Source organism: Trichomycterus rosablanca, chromosome 3, assembly GCF_030014385.1.
Source record: "Trichomycterus rosablanca isolate fTriRos1 chromosome 3, fTriRos1.hap1, whole genome shotgun sequence".
NCBI lineage: Eukaryota > Metazoa > Chordata > Actinopteri > Siluriformes > Trichomycteridae > Trichomycterus > Trichomycterus rosablanca.
In genome coordinates, this window is record NC_085990.1 from 26,216,862 (window position 1) to 26,242,824 (window position 25,963).

The window sequence follows — 25,963 nt, forward strand, 5'->3', positions numbered from 1 at the left end:
TGTGCACTTAAAATATTTAGCCTAAACAGTTTGCTTTTTTTGTTTGTTTCACAGTGTATATCTAAAAGCCGTGCATTCTTATTGCGCATCCTTGCTCTGTTCTGTATTTAACAATAAACACGCATTTGATTTGTCCTAAGGCTGTCTCATCTTTGTCATTTATAAAGCAATAATATACAGAATTATAGCCTAACAATAAAGCTTGTTTATATAGCTCTAAAATATAGCTCTAAAATACAGATAAATTAAGTAATTTTCAAAAAACAAAATACATGGCGGTAATATCGCTGTGTTGAGCCACGCTAAATTGCCAACGGGGAAATTCTTTCACCGCGACAGCCCTATGAGTAACTACCGTTCCTGTCATGAATGTAACCAAAGTAAAAACATGACGTTAAAATCCTAATAAACAAACAAACAAACACTCCCTTTTCTTGTGAGTCAGTGCTCTCACGCACCTTGAAGCCAGAATTACTGGACAGATTTTTCAGACATTGATCTTATTCATCTGATTCAGTAAATCTACCTTCAAATGTACTTCTGATCCAATCCAATCCTGACCCTAATTGACTTTTAAATGCAAGATGCATGGAAGAGTAGTTTTGACGGTTATACTTGGTTCTTGCTTTTATTTAGGTGTGCTAATATAGGCAAAATATATGTCTAGGGCTCTTCTGGAAACCTAGTTATATTTTTTCGTCAGGTACCTCTGTTCTTGATTGATCCAGCTGTAAAACGTGTGCTGCTTTGCCACCAGTTATCAAGTGGTGCATAATAATAATAATAATAATAATAATAATAATAATAATAAGTCAGACCATTTAGGGTTTTGCACAGACATATCGGTGTTGGTGTATGACATGATGTATCATAACGATGTAGAACATGACCTCAAACATAGTAATGTTCTGCTCTAAATGAGACGTGTTCTCTGAGGAATGAACCCATGAACACCTTGCTTAAGACCATTTCATCATTCTAGATTAAACAATTCGACTTCATTTGTAACTGAGAATTTTTTACATTACAACTTCAAGTGAAAACATTTACATTTCTTCGTCTTTCTCTCTTCAGGTCTCGTAGTCGAGGCGGTGCTCAGGTAGATGATGATGACAGCATGGACGGGACGGACGTCGCACAGCCACCAGAGATGGGTGAGCGAAAATAATTAATTTTTTAGCTGCACTGAACTGTCAAAATGTGGCAGAAATTTCGAAATGTGAATACATGTGCTTGCCTCTTCCTACGTAGGGCTGCTGCTTGCTCAAGAAAGAGCATATAGAAAATATCCTGAAATGGATGGCCACTACGGTGTTGTGCTGGGTGACTTATGCTCTCTGAAAGCTTTCAACATTAAAGGTGTTAATAGGTGTAAGAAGACTGCTTAATTTTTGTCAATTAGGATGACTGGTTAGTGCATTTGCGTGGGTGCTTAATAAAAGTTGGACACTTTTTTTATTCACATGTTTCTCCTAAAGTGTTTTTTTTATGCATGGGTTCCTGCTTCAGCACTTCATGTCCATATTGCATGGCCAGTCAGTGCAATCCAGGAACAGATTGCATCCTCCAAGCTTAACGCCCTGCCATGCCTTGGGCGTTACTGAGCTTGGATTTCGTTCCAAGCTCAGTAGCTTATTTGTGTGCTCTGCAGGAGTGAATCTGCTGATGCTCCTTCCAGCAAACAGTATGATCACCATCATAGTATCTGCCTCTCCTGGTGCCTTCAGACTACACTTATAATGCAATTTTATAATATTTGGGCTAATAAACAAAAGATTTATCTTTTTGGAGTAAAATGGTCATTTTTTACCAGTGATTGTTGTAGAACATCATGATAACTACTGTGTCCACTCACTGTGCACTCTATTAGACACTCCTACCTAGTTGGTTCCCCTTGTAGATGTAAAGTCAGAGACGATCGCTCATCTATTGCTGCTGTTTGAGTTGGTCATCTTCTAGACCTTCATCAGTGGTCACAGGACGCTGCCCATGGGGCGCTGTCGGCTGGATATTTTTGGTTGGTGGACTATTCTCAGTCCAGCGATGACTGATTTTTATCCTATATATACTGTATATTGCTTAAAGTGTTAGCTCTACGGTTAAGTTACTGGGCTAGTGATCAGTGGGTAACTGGTTTAAGCACCATTGACCTTTGACTTTGCTTTGGATTAGAGATGGGACGATCGGGGTTTTTGGCACCGATTCCGATCTGCGATCTCCTTTCAGGGACATCTGCCGATAGCCGATTGCGATGGGGGGGGGGGGTTAGCAGTGAATACAATAAATAAACTTAAAAAGAGCCTCACAGTGAAGATAAACCGGAGCAGCGCGCGCGCGTGTTTGTGTGTTTGTGTGTGTGTTTGTGTGTGTGTGTGTGCCTTTAGAAGAGACGCTTTGTTCACTGTATCGCTATAAGTGATTCATTGATTCACGAGTCATTTTTCGCGAAGCGTAAGTTTCTCTTCTCGGTTATCTCTCCGTGTTTACTGTTATTAATTAAATGTCGTGGTTTAAAATAAACACCAGCTACTACAGAACATTTTGTGTGACTCTCTTACATTAAAAAGCTTCATTAAAAAGCTTAATTAAACCGCTATTACCACAGATCTGTAACCGACCGTCAGACTCGTTCCGTCTAAGGAGCTAAAAGTTCAGCAGATGATCCTGAACTAACGAATTTGGTAATGAATAAACTTTTGCCTCTGATTGGCTCTGTAACGTTTTCTGTTCTCATCTACATCACAAGTAAGAACCGCTTACGATTTACCAAAGTGAACCAGGAGTTTATATAACGTGCTGATAGAATCGGCTCAGATGTGACCGGGTTGTATTATCTTTTTAAAGTAAATATTACAATCAGCAAAATTACATCGTATGTATGATGCACAACGTTAATTATGTTATTTTAGGTCATGAAGAGCTTTCACTGTGGTTTCTGTACGATGGTTGATGAATGGTGATGTGATGGTTGGTGCTTCGTAGCTCAAAGTCTGGATCAATCCACTGAGCTGTTAACTTAACGTGATCTTTATATATCACACGATCGGATCGGCTACTTTTAGGAAATATCGCCGATCGCCGATAGCATATTTTGATTAAAAATCGGCCGATACCGATTCATAGCCGATCGATCGTCCCATCTCTACTTTGGATAGAAGTGTCCAATAGGTGATGGAAAATAAGTCGTGTTGTAAAGCATCTGGTCACAAACAAGCACTGCACAAAGAAGTCTAAATACACCGACTAGGCATAACATTATGACCACTAACACGTGAAATGGATAACACTGATTATCTCATCACGGCACCTGTAAGTGGGTGGGATATTAGACAGTAAGTGAACATTGAATCCTCAAAGTTACTATGGTTAGACGACTGGGTCAGAGCATCTCCAAAACTGGAGCTCTTGTGGGGTGTTCCCGGTCTACAGTGGTCAGTATCTATCAAAACTGGTCCAAGGAAGGAACAGTGGTAAACCAGCGAAAGGGTCATGGGTGGCCAAGGCTCATTGATGCACGTGGGGAGCGAAGACTGGTCCCTGTGGTCCGATCCAACAGACGAGCTACTGTAGCTCAAATTGCTGAAGAAGTTAATGCTGGTTCTGATAGAAAGGTGTCAGAACACACAGTGCATCACAGTTGCAGGACTGTTTTGGCAGCAAAAGGGGGACCAACACAATATTAGAAAGGTGGTCATAATGTTATGCCTTATTGGTGTATATAATGGCAAAGAATTCTGCATTATTAACTATTTATCGGGGTCTAAAGCACAGGTTAATTTCAAAGTTGAAGACATCTGTAAATATCTAATTAATTTTGAAGCCATTCAACTTGGCACTCGGGTGGTGCAGTGGTTTATTACGGTAGCCCACTACCACTGAGATCTAGGTTCGAATTTCAGCAGTGCTATTAGCCGCCCAGGTGTTTACACAGACCTGATTGTCTATTTCGCCTTCCATGACCCTGAGCCAATAAAGCGATTGGTCCGTATGTTTGCATTATTATTAATGTTCAGCTGTATGTTTTCTGTGGCTGTAATTGGTGTGTGTTTAAGTACACATGCTTCCCACTGAATGTAGTTTATGGTGCTGTTGGTGATAAGTGCATGTAAATGAATCCGAGAGATCTGAAGCACTTACAAGATCAAAGTGCTGTAGGTTGTCCCCCGTTTTTCTTCAGTTCAAAACAGAAAGGTGGTCTTTTGCATAAAGATGAGTGTTATTTGAATACCAGGCTCTTGAATGATGCCTTGTCTTTATAGGCTTTTAACTGAAACTGTCCTAGTAGCTACTTGAGTGTTTTTTTTGTTCTGCTTTAGGTGTTTCATCTCATTTTAATGCAACTATAACAGAAATTCAGCTTTACATGGAATTAAGCTTTGGCAGAGGCTTCAATGAACACTTATTCAAATGTTAAACCCAGTTTTCCAGGATACATACTTCAGTGCAATATCTACAGTACCAGCTGCATCACAGTGCTGTCCACAAGTCCTTTAGTAATCTGATCATGGAAAATACAGAGTGGATGTGAGTCTCTCAGTAATCATATTTTATCAATAGATGCTTTGGCTAACTGTTCTGAAGCTGCCAGTGAAGTGGTAGCATCACTACATTTAAATCTAGTAGTTACGATTGTGGGTGTACAATTACTGAATCTATTGCTCTGTACATTTCAGCCCCCTGTATCACCTCCACTAAACTGCACTGATACTGAAATGGTAGTAACATGGTACTGTGTTGTTCTGGTATGAGTGTAGCAGGTGCAGCAGTGTTTTAAATACTGTGTAAGCTATCTGGCCTTTTTAACGAAGAACGCCTCTTGGTATGCCTAAATCCACTGCTAACAGAACATCTTCCTTTAGTCCTTTATTAGTAGACACCTTTTGATCACAGGAGGATGTTGGTTTTATGTTTTTGGTTGGAGAGCTATTCTCCTTTAATCATTGATCCCAACAACATTGCTGCACCTGCTACACTCAACAAACGCTGCAACAAACACTACACGTCATTACTGTGTTACTATTATTGCAGTTTTGAGAATGATCCACCACTTAAACATTATCTGATCAGAGGGGCTTCTGTAGGGTTTACTTTTGGATAATAAATAGAGATAGGCTATAGTTAGGAATTATATACCCATAAAGGGCAGCCGTACCCAGCGGTTAAGGTACTGGACCAGTAATTAGAAGGTTGCCAGTTCAAGCCCCACCACTGCCAGGTTGCCACTGTTGGGCCCCTGAGCAAGGCCCTTAACCCTCAATTGCTTAGATTGTATACTGTCACAAGTGTAAGTCGCTTTGGATAGAAAAAGCGTCTGCTAAATGCCAAAAATGTAAAAAATGTGAAAGTAAATAAAGTTCTGTGGGGTAGGTAAAGCCTCTGAAACAACCTATTTGGTATATCTAATAGAGTGCGTGGCGGCACGGTGGCTAAGTGGGTAGCACTGTCGCCTCACAGCAAGAAGGTCCTGGGTTCCATCCCCAGGTGGAGCGGTCTGGGTCCTTTCTGTGTGGAGTTTGCATGTTCTCCCCGTGTCTGTGTGGGTTTCCTCCGGACGCTTCGGTTTCCTCCCACAGTCCATATACATGCAGTGAGGTGAATTGGAGATACAAAATTGTCCATGACTGTATTTGACATGAATTGATGAACTGATGAATCTTGTGTAATGAGTAACTACCGTTCCTGTCATGAATGTAACCAAAGTGTAAAACATGACGTTAAAATCCTAATAAACAAACAACAAACACTACAGGTCATTACTGTGTTACTATTATTGCAGTTTTGAGAATGATCCACCACTCAAACATTATCTGATCAGAGGGGCTTCTGTAGGGTTCACTTTTGGATAATAAATAGAGATAGGCTATAGTCAGGAATTACATACCCATAAAGTTCTGTAGGGTAGGTAAAGCCTCTGAAACAACCTATTAGGTATATTTAATAGAGTGCGCAGTGAGTTTTCATCAGTAAATTTGGGCGATCATGGGAAAAAAAAAAAACGCCACCTGTTCCTACTAGTCAATTATATGTTGTGTGGGAAGTAAAAAACCTACTAATGTGTTGCTGTGGCTGATGCAAAATAAATAAATTGCTTTAATTGTATAATTGTACTTTAAACCGCCTGGTAATACAATTTTGCCATCATGCCAGGGTGTTACCATGGTAACTAGGGACAGTTGTTCTGGAAGTGTTTTATTGTTATGTTGGCACACATCTGGCACACACTGGCTTGCTGATTTGTGAGGTGCATTATTCTTGGCTGCGAGTCCCTGACACCGACTAGCAGGTCAGCGTGCCACCATTACATCTGACCTCCAGTCACAGCAGATAGGCCGCCGTGTCGCACACCTGCGCCTAGGTGCCACGTTCCTGGCAAAATGCTCTTTAAAGCGCTGGAAGCAAACCACTGTTAACCAAGTGCCGTGTGGGCAAATCTGCCATTAGAGACACCATTTCCTCTCTTGCTGAGGATGATTGAAAGGTTGCCTTGCCCGCTGTGACCCTGTGTCACTGCTTTTGTGCTTTATGAAGAAAACTCTGTTGATTTTTGTGTGTTGAAGCCTTTTAGGTTCTTGGTGTTTGTTTTAAATTTGGCGAGAGGACTTGGTTATACAATACTGTGTATAGTTCAAGTCATAGGTCAACACTAGCTTATTGTTTTAGCAAAGTTTTATCATCATCTATATTTTTTGTCTTTTTTGTCTCATTAGGGCTTGCTCGATACCACTTTTTTTTATGTCCGATACTGATACTGCAAATTGAGTATCTGCCGATACCGATACCAATCCGATACAGTCATTTCTCCTCTCAAACAACTAAGCAGTAATAATACATGTCTCAATGCACCATGGTTAAACTAGCCATTTAAATAACAATGCTCAGGCTGTGAAACATTCTTCTGAAGGAATAAATACAGAACCTACAACATCACACTTATGCAAAACTGCTGTTTTTATTTTCACTTTTACACACAGAACATTTAGCAGCATTTTTGGCTTGTTTAACAGCACCGTACAAACATTTAAAATAAAATTTAAAGTGCAACTTTATCTGTATTTAACAAATAAATTATCATTTCAATATTCTAGATCGATTGGCTGCTGTTCAGGGTTAGAGGGTAAAAAAAGGTTGGATCATAGGTCATCATAACTGGTGCGACTGCGGCCCCTGCTGGCTGACTGATGGCGCCTGCACAGGGCTGAGGAATAATGCTGATAGGGGTGCGGCCCTCCGTACACGGTCCCCGTCAGTGTATGAACTCGACTCGTGCAGGTGAAAAATGCAGTCTGTACTGACTGTACGTACCGGAGGGGGCGCATGTCAGTTGAGAGGCGTCCTCAGTCAGCGGTGAAGGGTTGAGGACACAATCAGGGTAATTGGACACGACTAGATTAGGGGAGAAAAAGTGGGGGAAAATAAAAAATAATAATAAAAATACAAAAATTAACAAATTTATCTACCATGTCCCGGCTTGGTGATCTCTCACATCCTTAACAAAATTTAATCCATTAGTGTTATGAAAAAAAACAAACTACACCGTTTCCCGTTTAGCCACAGACATCCTCTTCAAAATCCAGCAAGGTTTTTTTTAATAAGCGTGCTTTGGTTTTTAATCATCTAAAAACGTGACAGAACGGAAAATCTCAACCAAACTCTGCGTCAATTCTAATTGGTCCTTCACATTTGATTGACATCCACATCTTCCAACTGTAGACACTTTTTAGATGTGGCAGTAGTAGATGATTTTTTTTTCAAATGCTAAAAGTTTAAGTAGGTCAGTGTGGTTTAATTTTTGAATGGCCTTATTTACATTGTGTTATTTACATTAAGCAACAGTATTGGATCGGATTACACATTTTTTTCCTTGATCCAGTGATTTGGGCCAATATTGGATCGATACCGATACAGAGTATTTGATCAGTGCCAGCCCTATTTTTTTTTAAGGTACCTACAAGAAATACAGGAACTATATACAGTACACATAATAAAAGAAACACAATTTTCAGAGCAAAATGGCTTCTACAGGCTAAAGTATTCAGTGTGACCTCCCTTGGCACAAAGCACAGATTGAACTTGTCCTGAAGTTTTCTGTAGTAATCTTCTGGTACATTATAACAAGCTTCTTTCATCATTTCTTTCCAAGTTCTTCTTTAGACTTAGTCTTTTATTTCTTTCTCTGTCCAGGTGATTTTCTGCTGCCTCTGTAATTTTCGGGTTTGGACTCTGTTGAGGACAGTCCAAGACTTTCAGTGTTTTATCAGCTGTTTTTCTCTCCAAATATGTTTTCACATGTTTGCAAGAGCTGTGTGTGCTGGATTGTTATCATGCTAAAAAATAAAACCATTCCCAATCATGGCTTTTCAGAAGGAATTGCATGATAAATTAACACCTGTCTGTACTTTTTAGTAGGGCTGGGTGATATGACTACAAAACTCACATCTTGATCTGCTTTTGCGAAGTGGCGATATAAGATATGATACAATACGATATAATATAAACTTAACAAGGTACAATGGCAGGCCACTGCTTGTATTTGGGCACAGAAATGAACAAGAATTAATATCTGCAAGTTTTACATCATCAACATATCCCTTGCTGGTAAATAAGGTACCATTTGAAAGCTTAAAATGTCTACAAATCTTGGGCTGTGGACAATGTGAAACATGTGTTGTTCTCTGATGAGTCCACCTTTACTGTTTTCCCCACATCCGGGAGAGTTACGGTGTGGAGAAGCCCCAAAGAAGCGTACCACCCAGACTGTTGCATGCCCAGAGTGAAGCATGGGGGTGGATCAATGATGGTTTGGGCTGCCATATCATGGCATTCCCTTGGCCCAATACTTGTGCTAGATGGGCGCGTCACTGCCAAGGACTACCGAACCATTCTGGAGGACCATGTGCATCCAATGGTTCAAACATTGTATCCTGAAGGCGGTGCCGTGTATCAGGATGACGATGCACCAATACACACAGCAAGACTGGTGAAAGATTGGTTTGATGAACATGAAAGTGAAGTTGAACATCTCCCATGGCCTGCACAGTCACCAGATCTAAATATTATTGAGCCACTTTGGGGTGTTTTGGAGAAGTGAGTCAGGAAACGTTTTCCTCCACCAGCATCACGTAGTGACCTGGCCACTATCCTGCAAGAAGAATGGCTTAAAATCCCTCTGACCACTGTGCAGGACTTGTATATGTCATTTCCAAGACGAATTGACGCTGTATTGGCCGCAAAAGGAGGCCCTACACCATACTAATAAATTATTGTGGTCTAAAACCAGGTGTTTCAGTTTCATTGTCCAACCCCTGTATATATTTTATGCATTTTCTCCCCATTATCCTTCTGATTTAGCGCACTCAATTTTGTCTTCCACTGCTACCAGAGATACCAGATTGCATCCAATGAGAGCACGTTGCTGTACACGCCTCTTCTGACACATGTACAGCCCTCCTCTTCTCGCCAGTGCATTCTGCCAATCAGGGTCCTTACACAGCGTATGAAGACCCACCCACCCACACATAGTCCGGCCCCCACCCTGCAGATACGGTGGCCAATTAGTATCTGCTGCAGGCACTGCCAATTATGCCCGCTAGATGGTGCCCAGCCGGCCGGTGGCGACACCGAGTTTCGAACCGAGGAGTTCAGAAACTCGGTGCTGGTGTGCAAGCGGAATATCCCACTGCGCCACCTGGGCGCCTACAATGTAAATATTTTAGCTGAAAATTACAAATGTAATTAATTAATTAGAAATACAAAACATTGTAGTTCATTTTTTGTGTTCTTACAAGGCTTTAAACGTTCTCAAATGGTAACCTGTGTATCCTAGACATACTCGAATATGGTCATTTTCAATATTGTGTAAAAAGTAATATCGAATATATCGATATTTGCGCCCAGCCCTGCTTTTTAGCATTCATCATCCCATCAACTCGGACAATATTGTCAACACCAATGTAGCCAGTTTCAGTAAAGACTTCAAGCACTTATTCTTCCATCTCTCTTCTCACATATTGTCAACATTTAAACCCTAAAATTTCAAACTTGTACTCCTTATTCCATTATACTCTTTTCCACTCTTCAATCCAGTATTTAAGCCAATCTTTCCTGTTGTAATTTTAAAAGTGATTTCTTGGCGGTTTCTTCTCCAAAAAGACCATTCCTGATCAAGCTTCTTCAGACAGTTGAAGGATCAACTTGGCATCCTGATGAAGCTGTGAGATGCTCAGCCTGGTCTTTGCTGGACTACTTCTGGTTTTTTTTTTCTGGTTTTAACTATGAGAAACTTCTCATCAGATTTTGAAAGTTTCTGCATTCAAGTCCATTTTTGTTCTTGACCTCTCCTGATTCATCAGATTCCTTTATTATAGCTTGAATACCACATCTTGAGCATCCAGTTTGTTTTGCTGATTGCACTTTGAGTGGCCTTGCTGATGAAAAATGATAATTTCATGTATGTCAAATTCTGTGATCTTTGGCATTTTGAATGGAATGATATGACCGAAAGTTGGTCCTATATCAGCAAGCTTTCATTGAATTTAATTCATACACGTGTATGTAATGCTCAAGCATTTCTTGCACAAACCTGGTGTAATAGGGGTGAAGTAGTAGCATTCCTTAAACCCACACAAGTAAAGCTTTAGGTGCAGCTCAGTCTGTGTCAATAAAGCTGTAGCTGTTGCTTGGGTCACACCACTGATGCTCTTGCTTTGCTTGACCCATATGGTTGAAACGGTAGCCGTTGCTCCACTCACTTAATTGAAGCTTGGCTAGAACCCGTATGGGTGAAGCTATACCTGGTGCTCTATTTCCAGTGCCAAAGCTATCGCATGTCTTGATCAGCATGGGTGAAGCTGTAGCACATCTTTACCCACACAATTCAAGTTGTAACTGTAGATTTTGCTAGCACTTGGATGAAGATGTAGCTTGGCTAGACCTGCTTGTGTGAAGCTGTAGCTCACTTTTAAATAAAGAAGACATGTCTGGCATGTCTACATTAATGCTTGTTAAAATAAATACTGAGAGAATTCTCCCCTTTTTTTGACCCTGCTTAGCGGTATTGTTTATAGATGTTATTTAGTATGATTTTCTGACTACTGAGAAATTAGTAATCAGATTACGGTGATTTATTAGCCTATTTGCATTTGATTGCTTTATATTTTTGTCAAATGAGCCCATGTTATGCTTATTCAGGTTGATGTGAACCCTGATACACACCTGACTGCACTAATCTACCCTGACACACTGACCCTCACCATAATTCCAGCTTCTTCAGGTGATTGGCAGAATGGCTGCTTCCACAGAACATGGGTCACTGGTTTTATTTAGAAAAAAAAAAAGTAAATCTGCACTACAGGCTCCTGCTAGACACACATGCACTGTCCCAACACGCCCCTCCAATTTAAACGTAGCAATCCATAGTTCTTACAAGAGGTTCCCTCAAAAAAGCGGCAACCATCTCTTCATTCACGGGATAAACTGACTGATCGAACGGCTGCAGATAATTTAGTCCATTTGTCTGTGGGCAGTGTATAATTTTATTGATTTGTCAAACTCTGCTCCCTGACTGCGTCCTCGTAAACGAAGAGTTTTGTGATGCTTTAACTGTTGCAAGAACACTGGTCAAAAATGCAGTAAGGCAGTGATAGCATTACAGATGGTATATATTAACCTGCATAGGGTTACTATTTGCGTAAAGTAGGACTGTATGTGGTCAGGGGGCGCAGACTGTCACGCATCCTGTTTAACAATTGTGTAGTCACCGTTGCTTTTTTTCACCTGCCATGGACTGACTAGGGCTGGGCGGTATATCGCAGATATCGATATATTTGATATTATTTTTTACACGATACTAGAAATGACCATATTTGTTATATCAAGTATGCCTAGGAAACGCAGGTTATCATTTGAGAACATTTAAAACAGAGCACAAAAGTGCTGTGCTGCACCCTCTCTTTCGCGCATGACGGCACGGTGGCTAAGTGGGTAGCACTGTCACCTCACAGCAAGAAGGTCCTGGGTTAGATCCCCAGGTGGGGCAGTCCGGGACCTTTCTGTGTGGAGTTTGCATGTTCTCCCCGTGTCTGCGTGGGTTTACTCCGGTTTCCTCCAACAGTCCAAAGACATGCAAGTGACACTAAATTGTCCATGACTGTGTTTGATATAACCTTGTGAACTGATGAACCTTGTGTAATGAGTAACTACCGTTCCTGTCATTAATGTAACCAAAGTGTAAAACATGACGTTAAAATCCTAATAAACAAACAAACTTTCGCGCATGAACGATAAAAACAAGTCAGAGAATGACTCTTCCCAACCTAATTATTAATAGAAACCAAATCAGGGAGCTGTGCTTTTATCTATGGTGAAGATTCATTCGTTTAGCTCACTCTATTTGATTACGGTGTGGTGTGTAAAACAACTCCATGAAGCAGTGCAAGGAAAAAATTTACAACAAATGGAATGTATCTCTAATGGAACAACACACAGATATAGATTTGGTCTCAATTTAAAGAAGAGAAGCTCAGGTAAGCAGGGGTTATGATTGTATGCTGCTGTGTGGTTGATCAGAGTCGTGGTGCTGCTGGTTACCATGTGCTTTCATTTTGCAATTATATTAATTACACTGTTTGCTCTTGTGTTCTGTGTTACATCATGCTCCTGGAGAAATCGTTTGATTTCAGTATGTACCTGTAAATAGCTATAATGACAATAAAAGCCACTAGAACTTTTGGGAGCCGAATCGGCCACGCCAGAATAACCCACCAATACCTGGTAAAAGGAGAAACCCTCCCAACGTGTGAAATCTGCCAAACACCTGTAACAGTAAAACATATTCTAATAGAATGCCTCAAGTACACCAAAGAAAGAGAATAAGTGCACATGCCTGAAACCATAAAAGAAGTTCTTACACAAGATAACACAAGAACAGTCTTAACCTACCTCGCAGCCATAAAAATAAAGATGAAAATATAAAATGGACCAAAATATAAAGACAGACACATAATACCTATTCTTGCCATTAAATGACACAAATGTGTTAAACATGGTGTTAAAAGCCAAACAAACAAACAAAAAAAGAACTTTTGGGAAGGTTCCTAAGCCTTCAATTAATTGGCTATTAGACTCGGAAGATACTTTTCAGTAGTGCTTATGTAGTAAGTGGTTCAGCAGTCTGCTTTGTTCAGTTACAGTCATTCAGTCTTCAATATTTCAGCATGTGTGCATGCTTTAGTATTTTAGTATGCATTTTTTTAATTGGTAGCTTTAGCCAAATTATTAGAAAGCCAATGAGCGAGCAAGAACAACTGAAATTGTTATGGGCGTATTAAAGAGAGCATGTAATACTTAAGCATGAAATACTTGCACACAATAGCTCGATCTTGGTCTATTAGGCTGCACATTCAGCAGAAGAGAGCTGTTTTTCTTCACAATATCTAATTGTCTAAATCTATAACTTAATTGGTAATCAAATTATAAATTAGCTGGCCTATAATATGGTCTACACCAGGGGTTTTCAACCTTTTTGGACATGCGCCCCATTCCGTGTGCTGACCTTGAACTTGCGCGCCCTCCCCCAACCCAAACCTCCGCAACCCCCCAAATAGTGCTGGACAATAATTCAATATCGATATATGTCGCGATAGAAAATATTTCAATAACGGTGATATGATTTTTAAACAAATTTGACCGATATACATGACGTCAGTGCGTGATGACGTTACGCCACAGGCACGAAGCCAGTGCTCAGCGTTACCGCTCTGATTACACTCCGCTACCTACAACACGGTGGATATTAGCGGCAAAATGAGTTCAACAGCTGTGAGTGAACGAGCATCCACAGTCAGGGGTGGAGCCAGGGGGTGGCCAACCCCAACAATTTGTTTTCCATGTATTCACGCTAGCATGTTCTGGGGTTCAATTGAGTCTCATCAGTACACACAAGTTTGCAGTCAAATGATCAAGTATTGCAAAGGAATATCTTTGAAATTCTGTTATGGTTATAGGCTATATTTTAGTTTTTCACAGGGAAAATGAGAAAAAATAAAAAGCTTATTATGTTAGGCTTGATGTAATTCTACATGGTACTCACTGCCTGTATAGGTAAACGAGTGAGTGACCAAAACACTACTAGATCCACAGCAACTTGCCACATAAAAAATATAAGGTATCAGACAGTTTCTGTGCCACCCCTGTGTGAGCAGTGGTCTCAGTCTGGCCACCCCTATGGAAATTGTCCACAGTAGAAAAAGAAGCAGATGAAATAGCTGATAAGAGATGAAGGACTAATTCAGTGGTGTATTCAGCTTGTATTTATTGCCAGAAACCAGAAAAGAGGTTTGCAGGTACAGCCATCCAATTTTGGTGTTCTTGGCAGTTTTTCTGACATTTGTGTTATTCATATCGATATCGGAATTATATCGTATCGACCGAAATTAGGAGTTATATTGTGATATACATTTTAGCCATATCGTCCAGCCCTACCCCCAAATATAATTAACGTTGTGCACATCATACATACGATGCAATGCTGATTGAAATATTAACTTCTAAAAGTTAATTCAATGAGACGGCTGAACCTGTTTCTCCGAGCACAGTGTAGATATTCGTGGTTTAATTTCAGTTATAGCTAGTTGTAAATAGTAAGCTGTACTTGCAGAAAATGTTACTTCAGAGAGCCAAGTTGATAGCAAAAGTACATCAGTTGGTTAGTTCAGGATACTCTGCTTTGACTGACAAACTCAGGTGAGCTAACTTGTAGCTCCACGGACAGAACGAGTCTGACCTGGCTACCGCTCTGTGGTAATAGCCAGTTTAATTAAGCCTCCGACCTTTAAGGAAAGCGAGTCACACAAGGTGTTCTGTAGTAGCTGGTGTTTACTTGAAACCGCAGCATTCATTAATAACAGTAAAAACGGAGAGATGATTGAGGAGAGAAACTCAGAATGTTTACACGCTTCACTTCATACGAATCAACTCCCGAATCACTTATAGCGATATTGAGAACAAGCATCTCCCACTATACATTTCTCTGAAAGACACATACACACATATATCCTATAACAGCAATCACTGATTTATCTTCACTGTTAGCCCTATTTTTAAGTTTTGCTAGCCAACGGCCTTTTTTTCAGACGGAGCTGGATATCATTAGACATGCGTGTGTGCATGGTCAGCGAGACTAATCAAATCACATATCTCCTTTAGTTTTGGAAGTAAAAAATCTCGTAATGTCACGCCGCCTGGACAAGTACCTACAGGTTGAAAACCCCTGGTCTACACAAACACAGAGTGATTTCATGTTTTGGGCGAACTTGCACTTTCAGTTTATGAGGTCTTTATCTTGTGTACCAAATCTAGTTCTCATAAATTCCCCCCAATAACTAACAACCCAACACATTCAGTCACACCTTTTCACACCTGGGTCAATTTAGTATAGCTGATCCACTTACTGACATGTTTTCAAAGGTTGGGAAAGAACCAAAGTACCTGGAATACCTGGTGACAAGGGCTCAGGACTTTTTTTTAATGGTGAGGTCTTTATTTGATAGAATTATGGAATAACAGAAGCATATAACTTTCTGTAGATTCCTGGCTAGTGCTGTTAGTTTCCCACTGCTTTTTTCATTTTCCCAGACAAAATCTGCTTAGGAAATACCAGAAAGAAAATTATTCTTGGTGTTATTTGAGCCTCGTGTGTTAATACGTCGGGAAAGGAGCCACTAATGTGTGTGTGTTTTTTTTTCTCTCTGTTTTTGGGAATAGAAGCAATGGAGCTGGACGTAGATGAGGAGGAGGAGGACTTTTCACGGCCACTGTCCCCACTCTTCCAGCGCTCTGTGTCTGAGGACTCAGCCGGCTCATCAGCCTCGAGCACTATGAAAGCCAAATCCAGGTTAGTGAGAACGCACACACACATACACACACACACACACACACTGGAATATTATGCTGCTGATGGTTAAAGAACAATGCTGTGTTTGATTGACCTGGATTCTGAGAAGTATTAACTCACATTTACAAAGGTGGAGAACATACACGGATCAGCCATAACATTAAAACCACCTCCCTTTTTCTACACTTACTGTCCATTTCATCAGCTCCACTCACCATCGTTCTACAATTACTGACTGTAGTCCACCTGTTTCTCTGCATACTTTGTTAGCCCCATTTTATGCTGTTCTTCAATGGTCAGGACCCCAACAGGACCACTACAGAGTAGGTATTATTTAGGTTGTGGATGATTCTCAGTACTGCAGTGACACTGACATGGTGGTGGTGTGTTAGTGTGTGTTGTGCTGGTATGAGTGGATCAGGTTAAAAATGTGTGTAGAAAAATAGATGGACTACAGTCAGTAATTGTAGAGTTACAAAGTGCTTCTATATGTTAAGTGGAGCTGATAAAATGGACAGTGAGTGTAGAAACAAGAAGGTGGTTTTAATGTTATGGCTGATCAGTGTAGATGCCCCTATTGAATTTATTGTACACATTTACAAATATAATCATTCGGTCTAAATCAGCGTTGCATGACCTGAGGTAAATACCATAGTAATTTAATTGATAGTGTGATCTCAGAAAATCAAAAGTCAAGTTTCTACCTTTATTCAGATGTAGCGTAAGAACATGTGAGAGAGGATCCAATGCTGAATGTGTGTAGGGGTAGGGGCATGGAGGGCATGAAGAATGAGAGCAAGAGCTTTGGTGGAGGGAGTAAAGTTTGATCTGAGCAGCACTGGTAATTGAACAGTGCGATGACAGGAAGGGAGAAGAAGCCACAACCCTGGATGATAGTGCCTCACGGCCGACCGATGTCATTAGTACAGAGAAAAGGGGGTGGCGAGGGGAAATAAATCCAGCGACCCTCTTCCATTCTCTCTGCTGTGCAGGGTATTGAGTATCACGCAGGGAAAGCATTTTAAACATTTCACCACTTCTGTTTTTGGACTTTATTATGCTTTCTGGGCAAAAATCTTCTTTTTACATTTACACAACAATACTCCTTGTCTTTCTGCTCATAAATATTAAGAAAGAGAATGTGTTTATAACCAAAAACAAAGGTATGTTTAATGATCAATGGAGGAAACATTATTTGTAGATGTATTATACTGCAAATGAAAAAGTGTGAATTATTCTGTTGTGCAATATTAAACCCTTCCATGTCCAGAACAAAGAGCAAATGAATGTTGTTGCACTGCTTTGCAAGATATTCCTTCCACCCACACTGGCTGCTTGACTGTCTGTTCGCCTGGATCTCATGCAAAACTCCTCACAGACTGTGACCGGAGACCAGTATCGAGCAGAAAAGACTGCGGCAGTCTAATACGCCTGCCCACGCCCCCGTGATATCTCTTCGACTGTCTGACTTTGCCAATCGCTGTGTCTGAGGAAGGAAGGTTGACAGGGTTTCATTGACTTTGGGCAACGGGTGGAATAGGTCCTCAGCTTTCTTCATGCTGTTCATGAGAGGTAAACAAATGAGCCACCATGAAGTCTGACCTGTCTCTGCGGAGGAGGAGATTCTGGTCTTTAAGGGAAATGGCAGACAGCGGCTCCTTCTTTGCATGGAGCCCTGCATGAAGGCCTACATTTATCTTAATGGAATTCACACAAACTGAAATGACCTTGATCAAGCTTTCCCCTTTTTGCAATTCAAAAAGGCATTATAGGCATTGCGGGAACTGTAAGGGATGCCAGAAAGCTACGATCGGTACAGATGTTGGTGGAATTTTGTACAAAAGTGCAAACTGACAACCCACTGAGCATTAAAACTTTCACCCCCGCCTGGGCCTCAACAGCTGTAAAGATACTATACAGGATGTCAAGACTGAAGAAGAAATAACTAAAGAACAGTACCCCAAGTCATACCCAGTATCAAATGTATTACGATCAAAAAGTTGGGACAGTAAAGCATTTACCGTTATGCCATTTCTTTTCACCACACTTAAAAGATGTTTTGGCACCGAGGATACCAAGTGATTTAGTGTTTCAGCTTTTATTTTGTGCCATTCTTCCTGCAAACACATCTTAAGATGTGCAACAGTACGGGGTCGTCGTTGTCACATTCATCCATTCAAAATTCTCCACACAATCTCTATTGGGGACAGGTCAGGACTGCAGGCAGGCCAGTCCAGTACCCGTTCTTTCTTCTTCCACAGCCATGCCTTTGTAATGTGTACAGCATGTGGTTTTGCATTGTCTTGTTGAAAAATGCATGGACGTCCCTGGAAAAGATGATGTCTTTGATCTCAATGTACTTTCTGCATTAATGCTGCCATCACAGAAGTGTAAATGACCTTTGCCAAGGGCACTGACACAGCCCCATACCATGACAGACCCTGGGTTTTGGACTTGCTGCTGATACCAGTCTGGATGGTTCTTTTCGTCTTTGGTCCGGAGCACACGGCGTCCATTATTACAAAAAAAAAAAAAAGACCTGGAATGTTGATTCATCTGACCACAATGCACGTTTCCACTGTGTGATGGTCCATCCTAGATGCCTCCGAGCTCAGAGAGGTTGAAGCCTCTTCTGGACATGGTTAATATAAGGCTTCTTTTTTGCACAGTAAAGTGTTAAGTATCATTTGTACATGTAACTCTGTATTGTAGTGCTTGACAAAAGTTTGCCAAAGTAATCCCTCACTCATGTGGTTATATCAGCTATTGTTGAGTGGCGGTTCTTGACGCAGTGCCGTCTGAGGGATCGAAGATCGCTGAACGTCAGCGATCTTCGATCCCTCAGACGGCACTGCGTCAAGAACCGCCACTCAACAATAGCTGATATAACCACATGAGTGAGGGATTACTTCAACTTCAACGTTCAACTTGCGCCCCTGGCCATTACGCACTGAAATTCCTCCAGATTCCTTGAATCGTTTAATGATATTATGAACTGTAGAGGGAGAAATATGCAAATCCCATCCAATCTTTCTTTAAGGTACATTGTTTTTAAACATTTCAATAATTTTCTCACACATTTGTTGACAAACGAGATCCTCTGATCATCTTTGCTCATCAAAGACTCTTGGGTTCAAACTGTCTGCAATCAAACAAAAGTCAAAGTGAATATAAGGAACACTGCATTTTTATTTTATTTGCATTTTCCATACTGTCCCAACTAATAAATACTATAAAAAATAATACTAATAATAACAATAATAATAATCTAGGGCAGAAGAAACACCTTTATTTGTCACATATGCAGATACACATGTACAGTGATATTAGTTTTCTGCGTAACCAAGCTAGTTTGGAAGCTGGGGTCAGGGCACATGGTCAGCTATTGTATGACGTCCCTGGAGCTGAGAGGTTTAAGGGCTTTGCTCAAGGGCCCATCAGTGGGTTCATGTGGCAGAGCTGTGTTTTTAACCCACAATATTTAGATTGATAGCCCAAAGCTGTACCCAGTGGTTTACCTTTGTCCATATATGTAGTATCTGGCAATAGACAGGTCTCCTATTGTAATTAAACAAATTTATCAGGTGTAAATAAATAGCTGGATACAAAATTCTCGAACCAAAGCAAAAAAAAAAATTAAGCACCATCTTGCAGTAGAACCCCTGTCATTGTCCAGGCTGTCACTGACGGCTCTTTCCACTAGAGCTGTAAACAGGTTGTTGATTTCAGTATTGTAAGTGGTGCACCTGAATGCATTCAAAAACATGTGAGTACCTTTCTTAATCCTTCATGCTTACACTTTTCAAAACCTTTACCTTCTCTTCCCCTGCTTTGTCATTTTCAGAAAAAAGTTGTGTGCCTTCTGTTACTGTGGTGAGCAGAGTGTGTTGGGTCAGGGTGAGCTGAAGCTTTTCGGCCCGACGCCGGGCTACGTCCCGCTGCACATCCGCAACCGTCGCGGCAGCTCTGAAAAGGACGACGACTACCACGATGAAGACGAGCTGAAGGACTTCAACAACGACCATGACAATGCCCGGAGCCCAGGCCAGCATGGGAGGGGCCTGAAAAAGTAAGTCTTTTTGTTAGTGGTTTGATTCTGCTTGAAAATGTTTCGGATTCTCACTGTGGTTTGGTGTGACTTGAGGGCTAGAGGTCTGGAATTAGTTTCCTGTAAGGCCTAGTAGGCTGTGTAGAAATGAAGCCATCCCCAAGAGTCATTTAATTTAACTGTTTAACTGGAGTTGCACAGAGACAGAGGTTTGAAGTTTGGTGCTAGCACTGTTCAATGGCAAGGGTTAAAATAGGGTTAAATCCTTCAGCACCAAATATTTGCATCATTAGCCGACCTGCCATTGTGTAGAGCAAGTAAGGAAGTAATTGTATTGTAATTGTAGCCTGGGAACATCTCTGGTGCATCTTGGCAAGGCCAATTTTCTAAAATTTGGATTTTGGATAGAAAAAGAGAGGGATGTGCAGCACTGGGTGTACCAGCTCCTTGCTGTGTGTGTGGGGTGGGGGGGGGGGGGGGGGTCTGTATTCATAGAGCAGACAATGCAGGATTAATCCTGATTTTCCAGTTAATGACAATTTTTTAGAGGTGCTCAAGCCTTCAGGAGATCAGAAACTGAATGCTTGTGTAGCGTGCAGATGGCCAGATGCCCACACAGTCCCAATTGGCATTGGTTCGAGGTTGAGAATAGTCAAACAGATTCATCACTGCTGCTGCTGTGTGTAACTCTTTGCACACAATGCTGCTCTCTGGGAGGTGAAAAGAATCTGTTGGTGAGAACATGGTGGTCTGCTACCCTTCTCGGTCAGGTTGGTGGTCTGCAGAGGCTGATGAATTACGTTCGATGACATACTTTTTTTTCTGATGCAAAACACCTTAATTCAAATCAAGTGTCACCTTTTGGAAAAGAATTACAGTCTACACCTGTTATTACACCACAAACCAAGGACAACCACCATCTGACCATCTGGACAAATTTCCTCTCAGCATGAGGTGACGGTGTTTTATTCTCATCTTTGGCAAAAAGCTGTGCCATGTTCCATGCAGTTTAAGTCATTTCTGTGCAACTTTGATCCCAGGCCAACTGGCTAAAGAATTTTCTATAGACAGTGTCGGTTCCTGACAGAGATGTTCACAAAATACGAGTCCGAGTCAAGTCACGAGTCTTTAGGCTAGAGTCCGAGTCAAGTCACGAGTCTTTAGGCTAGATTCTGAGTCAAGTCACGAGTCTTTAGGCTAGAGTCCGAGTCAAGTCACCAGTCTTTAGGCTAGAGTCTGAGTCAAGTCACAAGTCTTTAGGCTAGAATTCGAGTCAAGTCACGAGTCTTTAGGCTAGATTCCGAGTTAGGTCATGAGTCTTTAGGCTAGATTCCGAGTCAAGTCACGAGTCTTTAGGCTAGATTCCGAGTTAAGTCACGAGTCATGTCACGAGTCTTTAGGCTAGAGTCCGAGTCATGTCACCAGTCTTTAGGCTAGAGTCTGAGTCAAGTCACGAGTCTTAAGGCTAAAGTCAGTCAAGTCACAAGTCTTTGGGCTAGAGTCCGAGTCATGTCACGAGTCTTTAGGCTAGATTCCGAGTCAAGTCACGAGTCTTTAGGCTAGAAAAACAGGGTGTCACGAGTCAAGTCATGAGTCTTTAGGCTAGAGTCCGAGTCAAGTCACGAGTCTTTGGGCTAGAGTCCGAGTCAAGTCACGAGTCTTTAGGCTAGATTCTGAGTCAAGTCACGAGTCTTTAGGCTAGAGTCCGAGTCAAGTCACCAGTCTTTAGGCTAGAGTCTGAGTCAAGTCACAAGTCTTTAGGCTAGAATTCGAGTCAAGTCACGAGTCTTTAGGCTAGATTCCGAGTTAGGTCATGAGTCTTTAGGCTAGATTCCGAGTCAAGTCACGAGTCTTTAGGCTAGATTCCGAGTTAAGTCACGAGTCATGTCACGAGTCTTTAGGCTAGAGTCCGAGTCATGTCACCAGTCTTTAGGCTAGAGTCTGAGTCAAGTCACGAGTCTTAAGGCTAAAGTCAGTCAAGTCACAAGTCTTTGGGCTAGAGTCCGAGTCATGTCACGAGTCTTTAGGCTAGATTCCGAGTCAAGTCACGAGTCTTTAGGCTAGAAAAACAGGGTGTCACGAGTCAAGTCATGAGTCTTTAGGCTAGAGTCCGAGTCAAGTCACGAGTCTTTGGGCTAGAGTCCGAGTCATGTCACGAGTCTTTAGGCTAGAGTCTGAGTCAAGTCACGAGTCTTTGGGCTAGAGTCCGAGTCATGTCACGAGTCTTTAGGCTAGAGTCTGAGTCAAGTCACGAGTCTTTAGACTAGAGTCCGAGTCATGTCACATGTCTTTAGACTAGAGTTCGAGTCAAGTCACAAGTCTTTAGTCTAGAAAAACAGGGTGTCACGAGTCAAGTCACGATTCTTTAGGCTAGAGTCCGAGTCAAGTCACGATTCTTTAGGCTAGAGTCCGAGTCAAGTCACGAGTCTTTAGGCTAGAGTCCGAGTCAAGTCACGAGTGTTTAGGCTAGAGTCTGAGTCAAGTCACGAGTCTTTAGGCTAGAGTTCGAGTCAAGTCATGAGTCTTTAGGCTAGAGTCTGAGTCATGTCAAGAGTCTTTAGGCTAGATTCCGAGTCAAGTCACCAGTCTTTAGGCTAGAAAAACAGGGTGTCACGAGTCAAGTCACGAGTCTTTAGGCTAGAGTCCAAGTCAAGTCACGAGTCTTTGGGCTAGAGTCCAAGTCAAGTCACGAGTCTTTGGGCTAGAGTCCGAGTCAAGTCATGAGTCTTTGGGCTAGAGTCTGAGTCATGTCACCAGTCTTTAGGCTAGAGTCTGAGTCAGGTCACGAGTCTTAAGGCTAAAGTCAGTCAAGTCACAAGTCTTTGGGCTAGAGTCCGAGTCATGTCACGAGTCTTTAGGCTAGATTCCGAGTCAAGTCACGAGTCTTTAGGCTAGAAAAACAGGGTGTCACGAGTCAAGTCATGAGTATTTAGGCTAGAGTCCGAGTCAAGTCATGAGTCTTTAGGCTAGAGTCCGAGTCAATTCACGAGTCTTTAGGCTAGAGTCCGAGTCAAGTCACGAGTTTTTGGGCTAGAGTCCGAGTCATGTCACGAGTCTTTGGGCTAGAGTCCGAGTCAAGTCATAAGTCTTTGGGCTAGAGTCCGAGTCATGTCACGAGTCTTTAGGCTAAAGTCAGAGTCAAGTCACGAGTCTTTGGGCTAGAGTCCTAGTCATGTCACGAGTCTTTAGGCTAGAGTCCGAGTCATGTCACGAGTCTTTAGGCTAGATTCCGAGTCAAGTCACAAGTCTTTAGGCTAGAAAAACAGGGTGTCACGAGTCATGTCACGAGTCTTTGGGCTAGAGTCCGTGTCATGTCTTCAGACTTTAGAGTCTGAGTCAAGTCACGAGTTGTTAGATTAAATTCCGAGTCATGTCACCAGTCTTTAGGCTAGAGTCAGAGTCAAGTCACGAGTCTTTAGAATAAATTCCGAGTCATGTCACCAGTCTTTAGGCTAGAGTCCGAGTCATGTCACGAGTCTTTAGGCTAGAGTCCGAGTCAAGTCTTGAGTCTTTAGGCTAGAGTCCGAGTCATGTCACGAGTCTTTAGGCTAGAGTCCGAGTCATGTCACGAGTCTTTAGGCTAGAGTCCGAGTCATGTCTCAAGTCTTTAGGCTAGAGTCCGAGTCATGTCACGAGTCTTTAGGCTAGAGTCCGAGTCAAGTCACCAGTCTTTAGGCTAGAGTCTGAGTCATGTCATGAGTTTTTAGGCTAGAGTCCGAGTCATGTCACGAGTCTTTAGGCTAGAGTCCGAGTCATGTCACAAGTCTTTAGGCTAGAGTCCGAGTCAAGTCACGAGTCTTTAGGCTAGAAAAACAGGGTGTCACGAGTCAAGTCATGAGTATTTAGGCTAGAGTCCGAGTCAAGTCATGAGTCTTTAGGCTAGAGTCCGAGTCAATTCACGAGTCTTTAGGCTAGAGTCCGAGTCAAGTCACGAGTTTTTGGGCTAGAGTCCGAGTCATGTCACGAGTCTTTGGGCTAGAGTCCGAGTCAAGTCATAAGTCTTTGGGCTAGAGTCCGAGTCATGTCACGAGTCTTTAGGCTAAAGTCAGAGTCAAGTCACGAGTCTTTGGGCTAGAGTCCTAGTCATGTCACGAGTCTTTAGGCTAGAGTCCGAGTCATGTCACGAGTCTTTAGGCTAGATTCCGAGTCAAGTCACAAGTCTTTAGGCTAGAAAAACAGGGTGTCACGAGTCATGTCACGAGTCTTTGGGCTAGAGTCCGTGTCATGTCTTCAGACTTTAGAGTCTGAGTCAAGTCACGAGTTGTTAGATTAAATTCCGAGTCATGTCACCAGTCTTTAGGCTAGAGTCAGAGTCAAGTCACGAGTCTTTAGAATAAATTCCGAGTCATGTCACCAGTCTTTAGGCTAGAGTCCGAGTCATGCCACGAGTCTTTAGGCTAGAGTCCGAGTCAAGTCTTGAGTCTTTAGGCTAGAGTCCGAGTCATGTCACGAGTCTTTAGGCTAGAGTCCGAGTCATGTCACGAGTCTTTAGGCTAGAGTCCGAGTCATGTCTCAAGTCTTTAGGCTAGAGTCCGAGTCATGTCACGAGTCTTTAGGCTAGAGTCCGAGTCAAGTCACCAGTCTTTAGGCTAGAGTCTGAGTCATGTCATGAGTTTTTAGGCTAGAGTCCGAGTCATGTCACGAGTCTTTAGGCTAGAGTCCGAGTCATGTCACAAGTCTTTAGGCTAGAGTCCGAGTCATGTCACGAGTCAATATAATCTACACAAAACATATATTGGAATTGTAGTGTAGAAATAAACAAATAATATGTAAGTTCAGATAAAAAACAACAACAGATTATCAACTGTATTTTGCCGTTTTAATTCGTGCCTTTACTTTCCTAGGTACCAGTTAAAAGTTTAGTTTAGTTTTTATTACAAAACAAAAGGGTGTGTGAAATCACGGCACAGCGGCCAAAATCCAAAACACAGCAAAGAAATCCATAACCACTGCTTACCTGAACTTATGCTCTTCCAGATGCTATTAGATTTATAACCGTGTGTCCCATTGGGAATATAATCCGTTAGTTTGTAATTTTGCTTATATCTAAAAATCTCCAAACTTTTCCCGGTTGTGAAGTAAAACACTAACTCGTTAGAAAGCCAATCAAGTGTTTCATTGACACATCATCTGTGTGACGCAAACTTGAATAAATGCAAATAACAGCATTTCTTACTTAAAATTTAAATCAGAAGGTCTGATTAGTTCAGAAAGCTGTCTTTCAACCGTTAGCACCAATTCTGTAGGAGCGTTCCATTCACACCAGCTGTTCCAGTGAAGTGCACTACGTAGGGTTTTCCACCATTTTAAGTGAGATTCAAGCTCAGTAGGGAGCGACGCTTCATCAGTATGCCGGAAGCTGGCTGGAACATTTACCCATTGTGTGCTCTTTTTCCATTAAACACATACTGAGTGAATGTATTAAATACTCACAGGAACAACGAGGCAGCACGGTGGCTCAGTGGGTAGCACTGTCACCTCACAGCAAGAAGGTCCTGGGTTCAACCCCCAGGTGGGGTGGTGTGGGTCCTTTCTGTGTGGAGTTTGCATGTTCTCCCTGTGTCTGTGTGGGTTTGGTTTCCTCCCACAGTCCGTTGACATGCAAGTGAGGTGAATAGGAGATACAAAATTGTCCATGACTGTGTTTGATATAACTTTGTGAACTGATGAATCTTGTGTAATGAGTAACTACCGTTCCTGTCAAGAATGTAACCTAAAGTGTACAACATGACGTTACAATCCTAATAAACAAATAAATACTCACAGTTTCTAACAATACCTAAGACTATAATAAAAGACAGCATTTCAAGAACAACATAAGAACAGCACTTGACAAGGACTGACTGACATGAAAATGACCTACCCTTCCTGCCATGAATATAACCATGGTGTAAGCATGTTGTAAAGCAACTATAGTTGTCAATAGTCTTTCTCTTTCTCTCTCTCTGATGTGTCACTTTGAGTGATTCTCATAGTCTCACACTTACCATATGACACTTAATGAAATGTGATGTTTGCTTCTTATG

At 41.7% G+C, this 25,963-nt stretch overlaps 1 protein-coding gene across 7 annotated transcripts in view; it reads left to right on the plus strand.

Annotated features, from left to right (window-relative positions):
• Window positions 1-25,963, plus strand: part of kmt2ca (lysine (K)-specific methyltransferase 2Ca) — a 249,644-nt gene that overhangs the window by 65,829 nt on the left and 157,852 nt on the right. For 6 of the 7 annotated variants that reach the window (XM_062991111.1, XM_062991113.1, XM_062991116.1 and 3 more), the window contains exons 3-5: window positions 1,075-1,154; window positions 15,760-15,889; window positions 19,734-19,958. In XM_062991111.1, the coding sequence (XP_062847181.1) occupies window positions 1,075-1,154; window positions 15,760-15,889; window positions 19,734-19,958 (435 nt within the window). The remainder of the gene's footprint in view (window positions 1-1,074; window positions 1,155-15,759; window positions 15,890-19,733; window positions 19,959-25,963) is intronic. The other variant, XM_062991112.1, reaches the window with a different exon arrangement.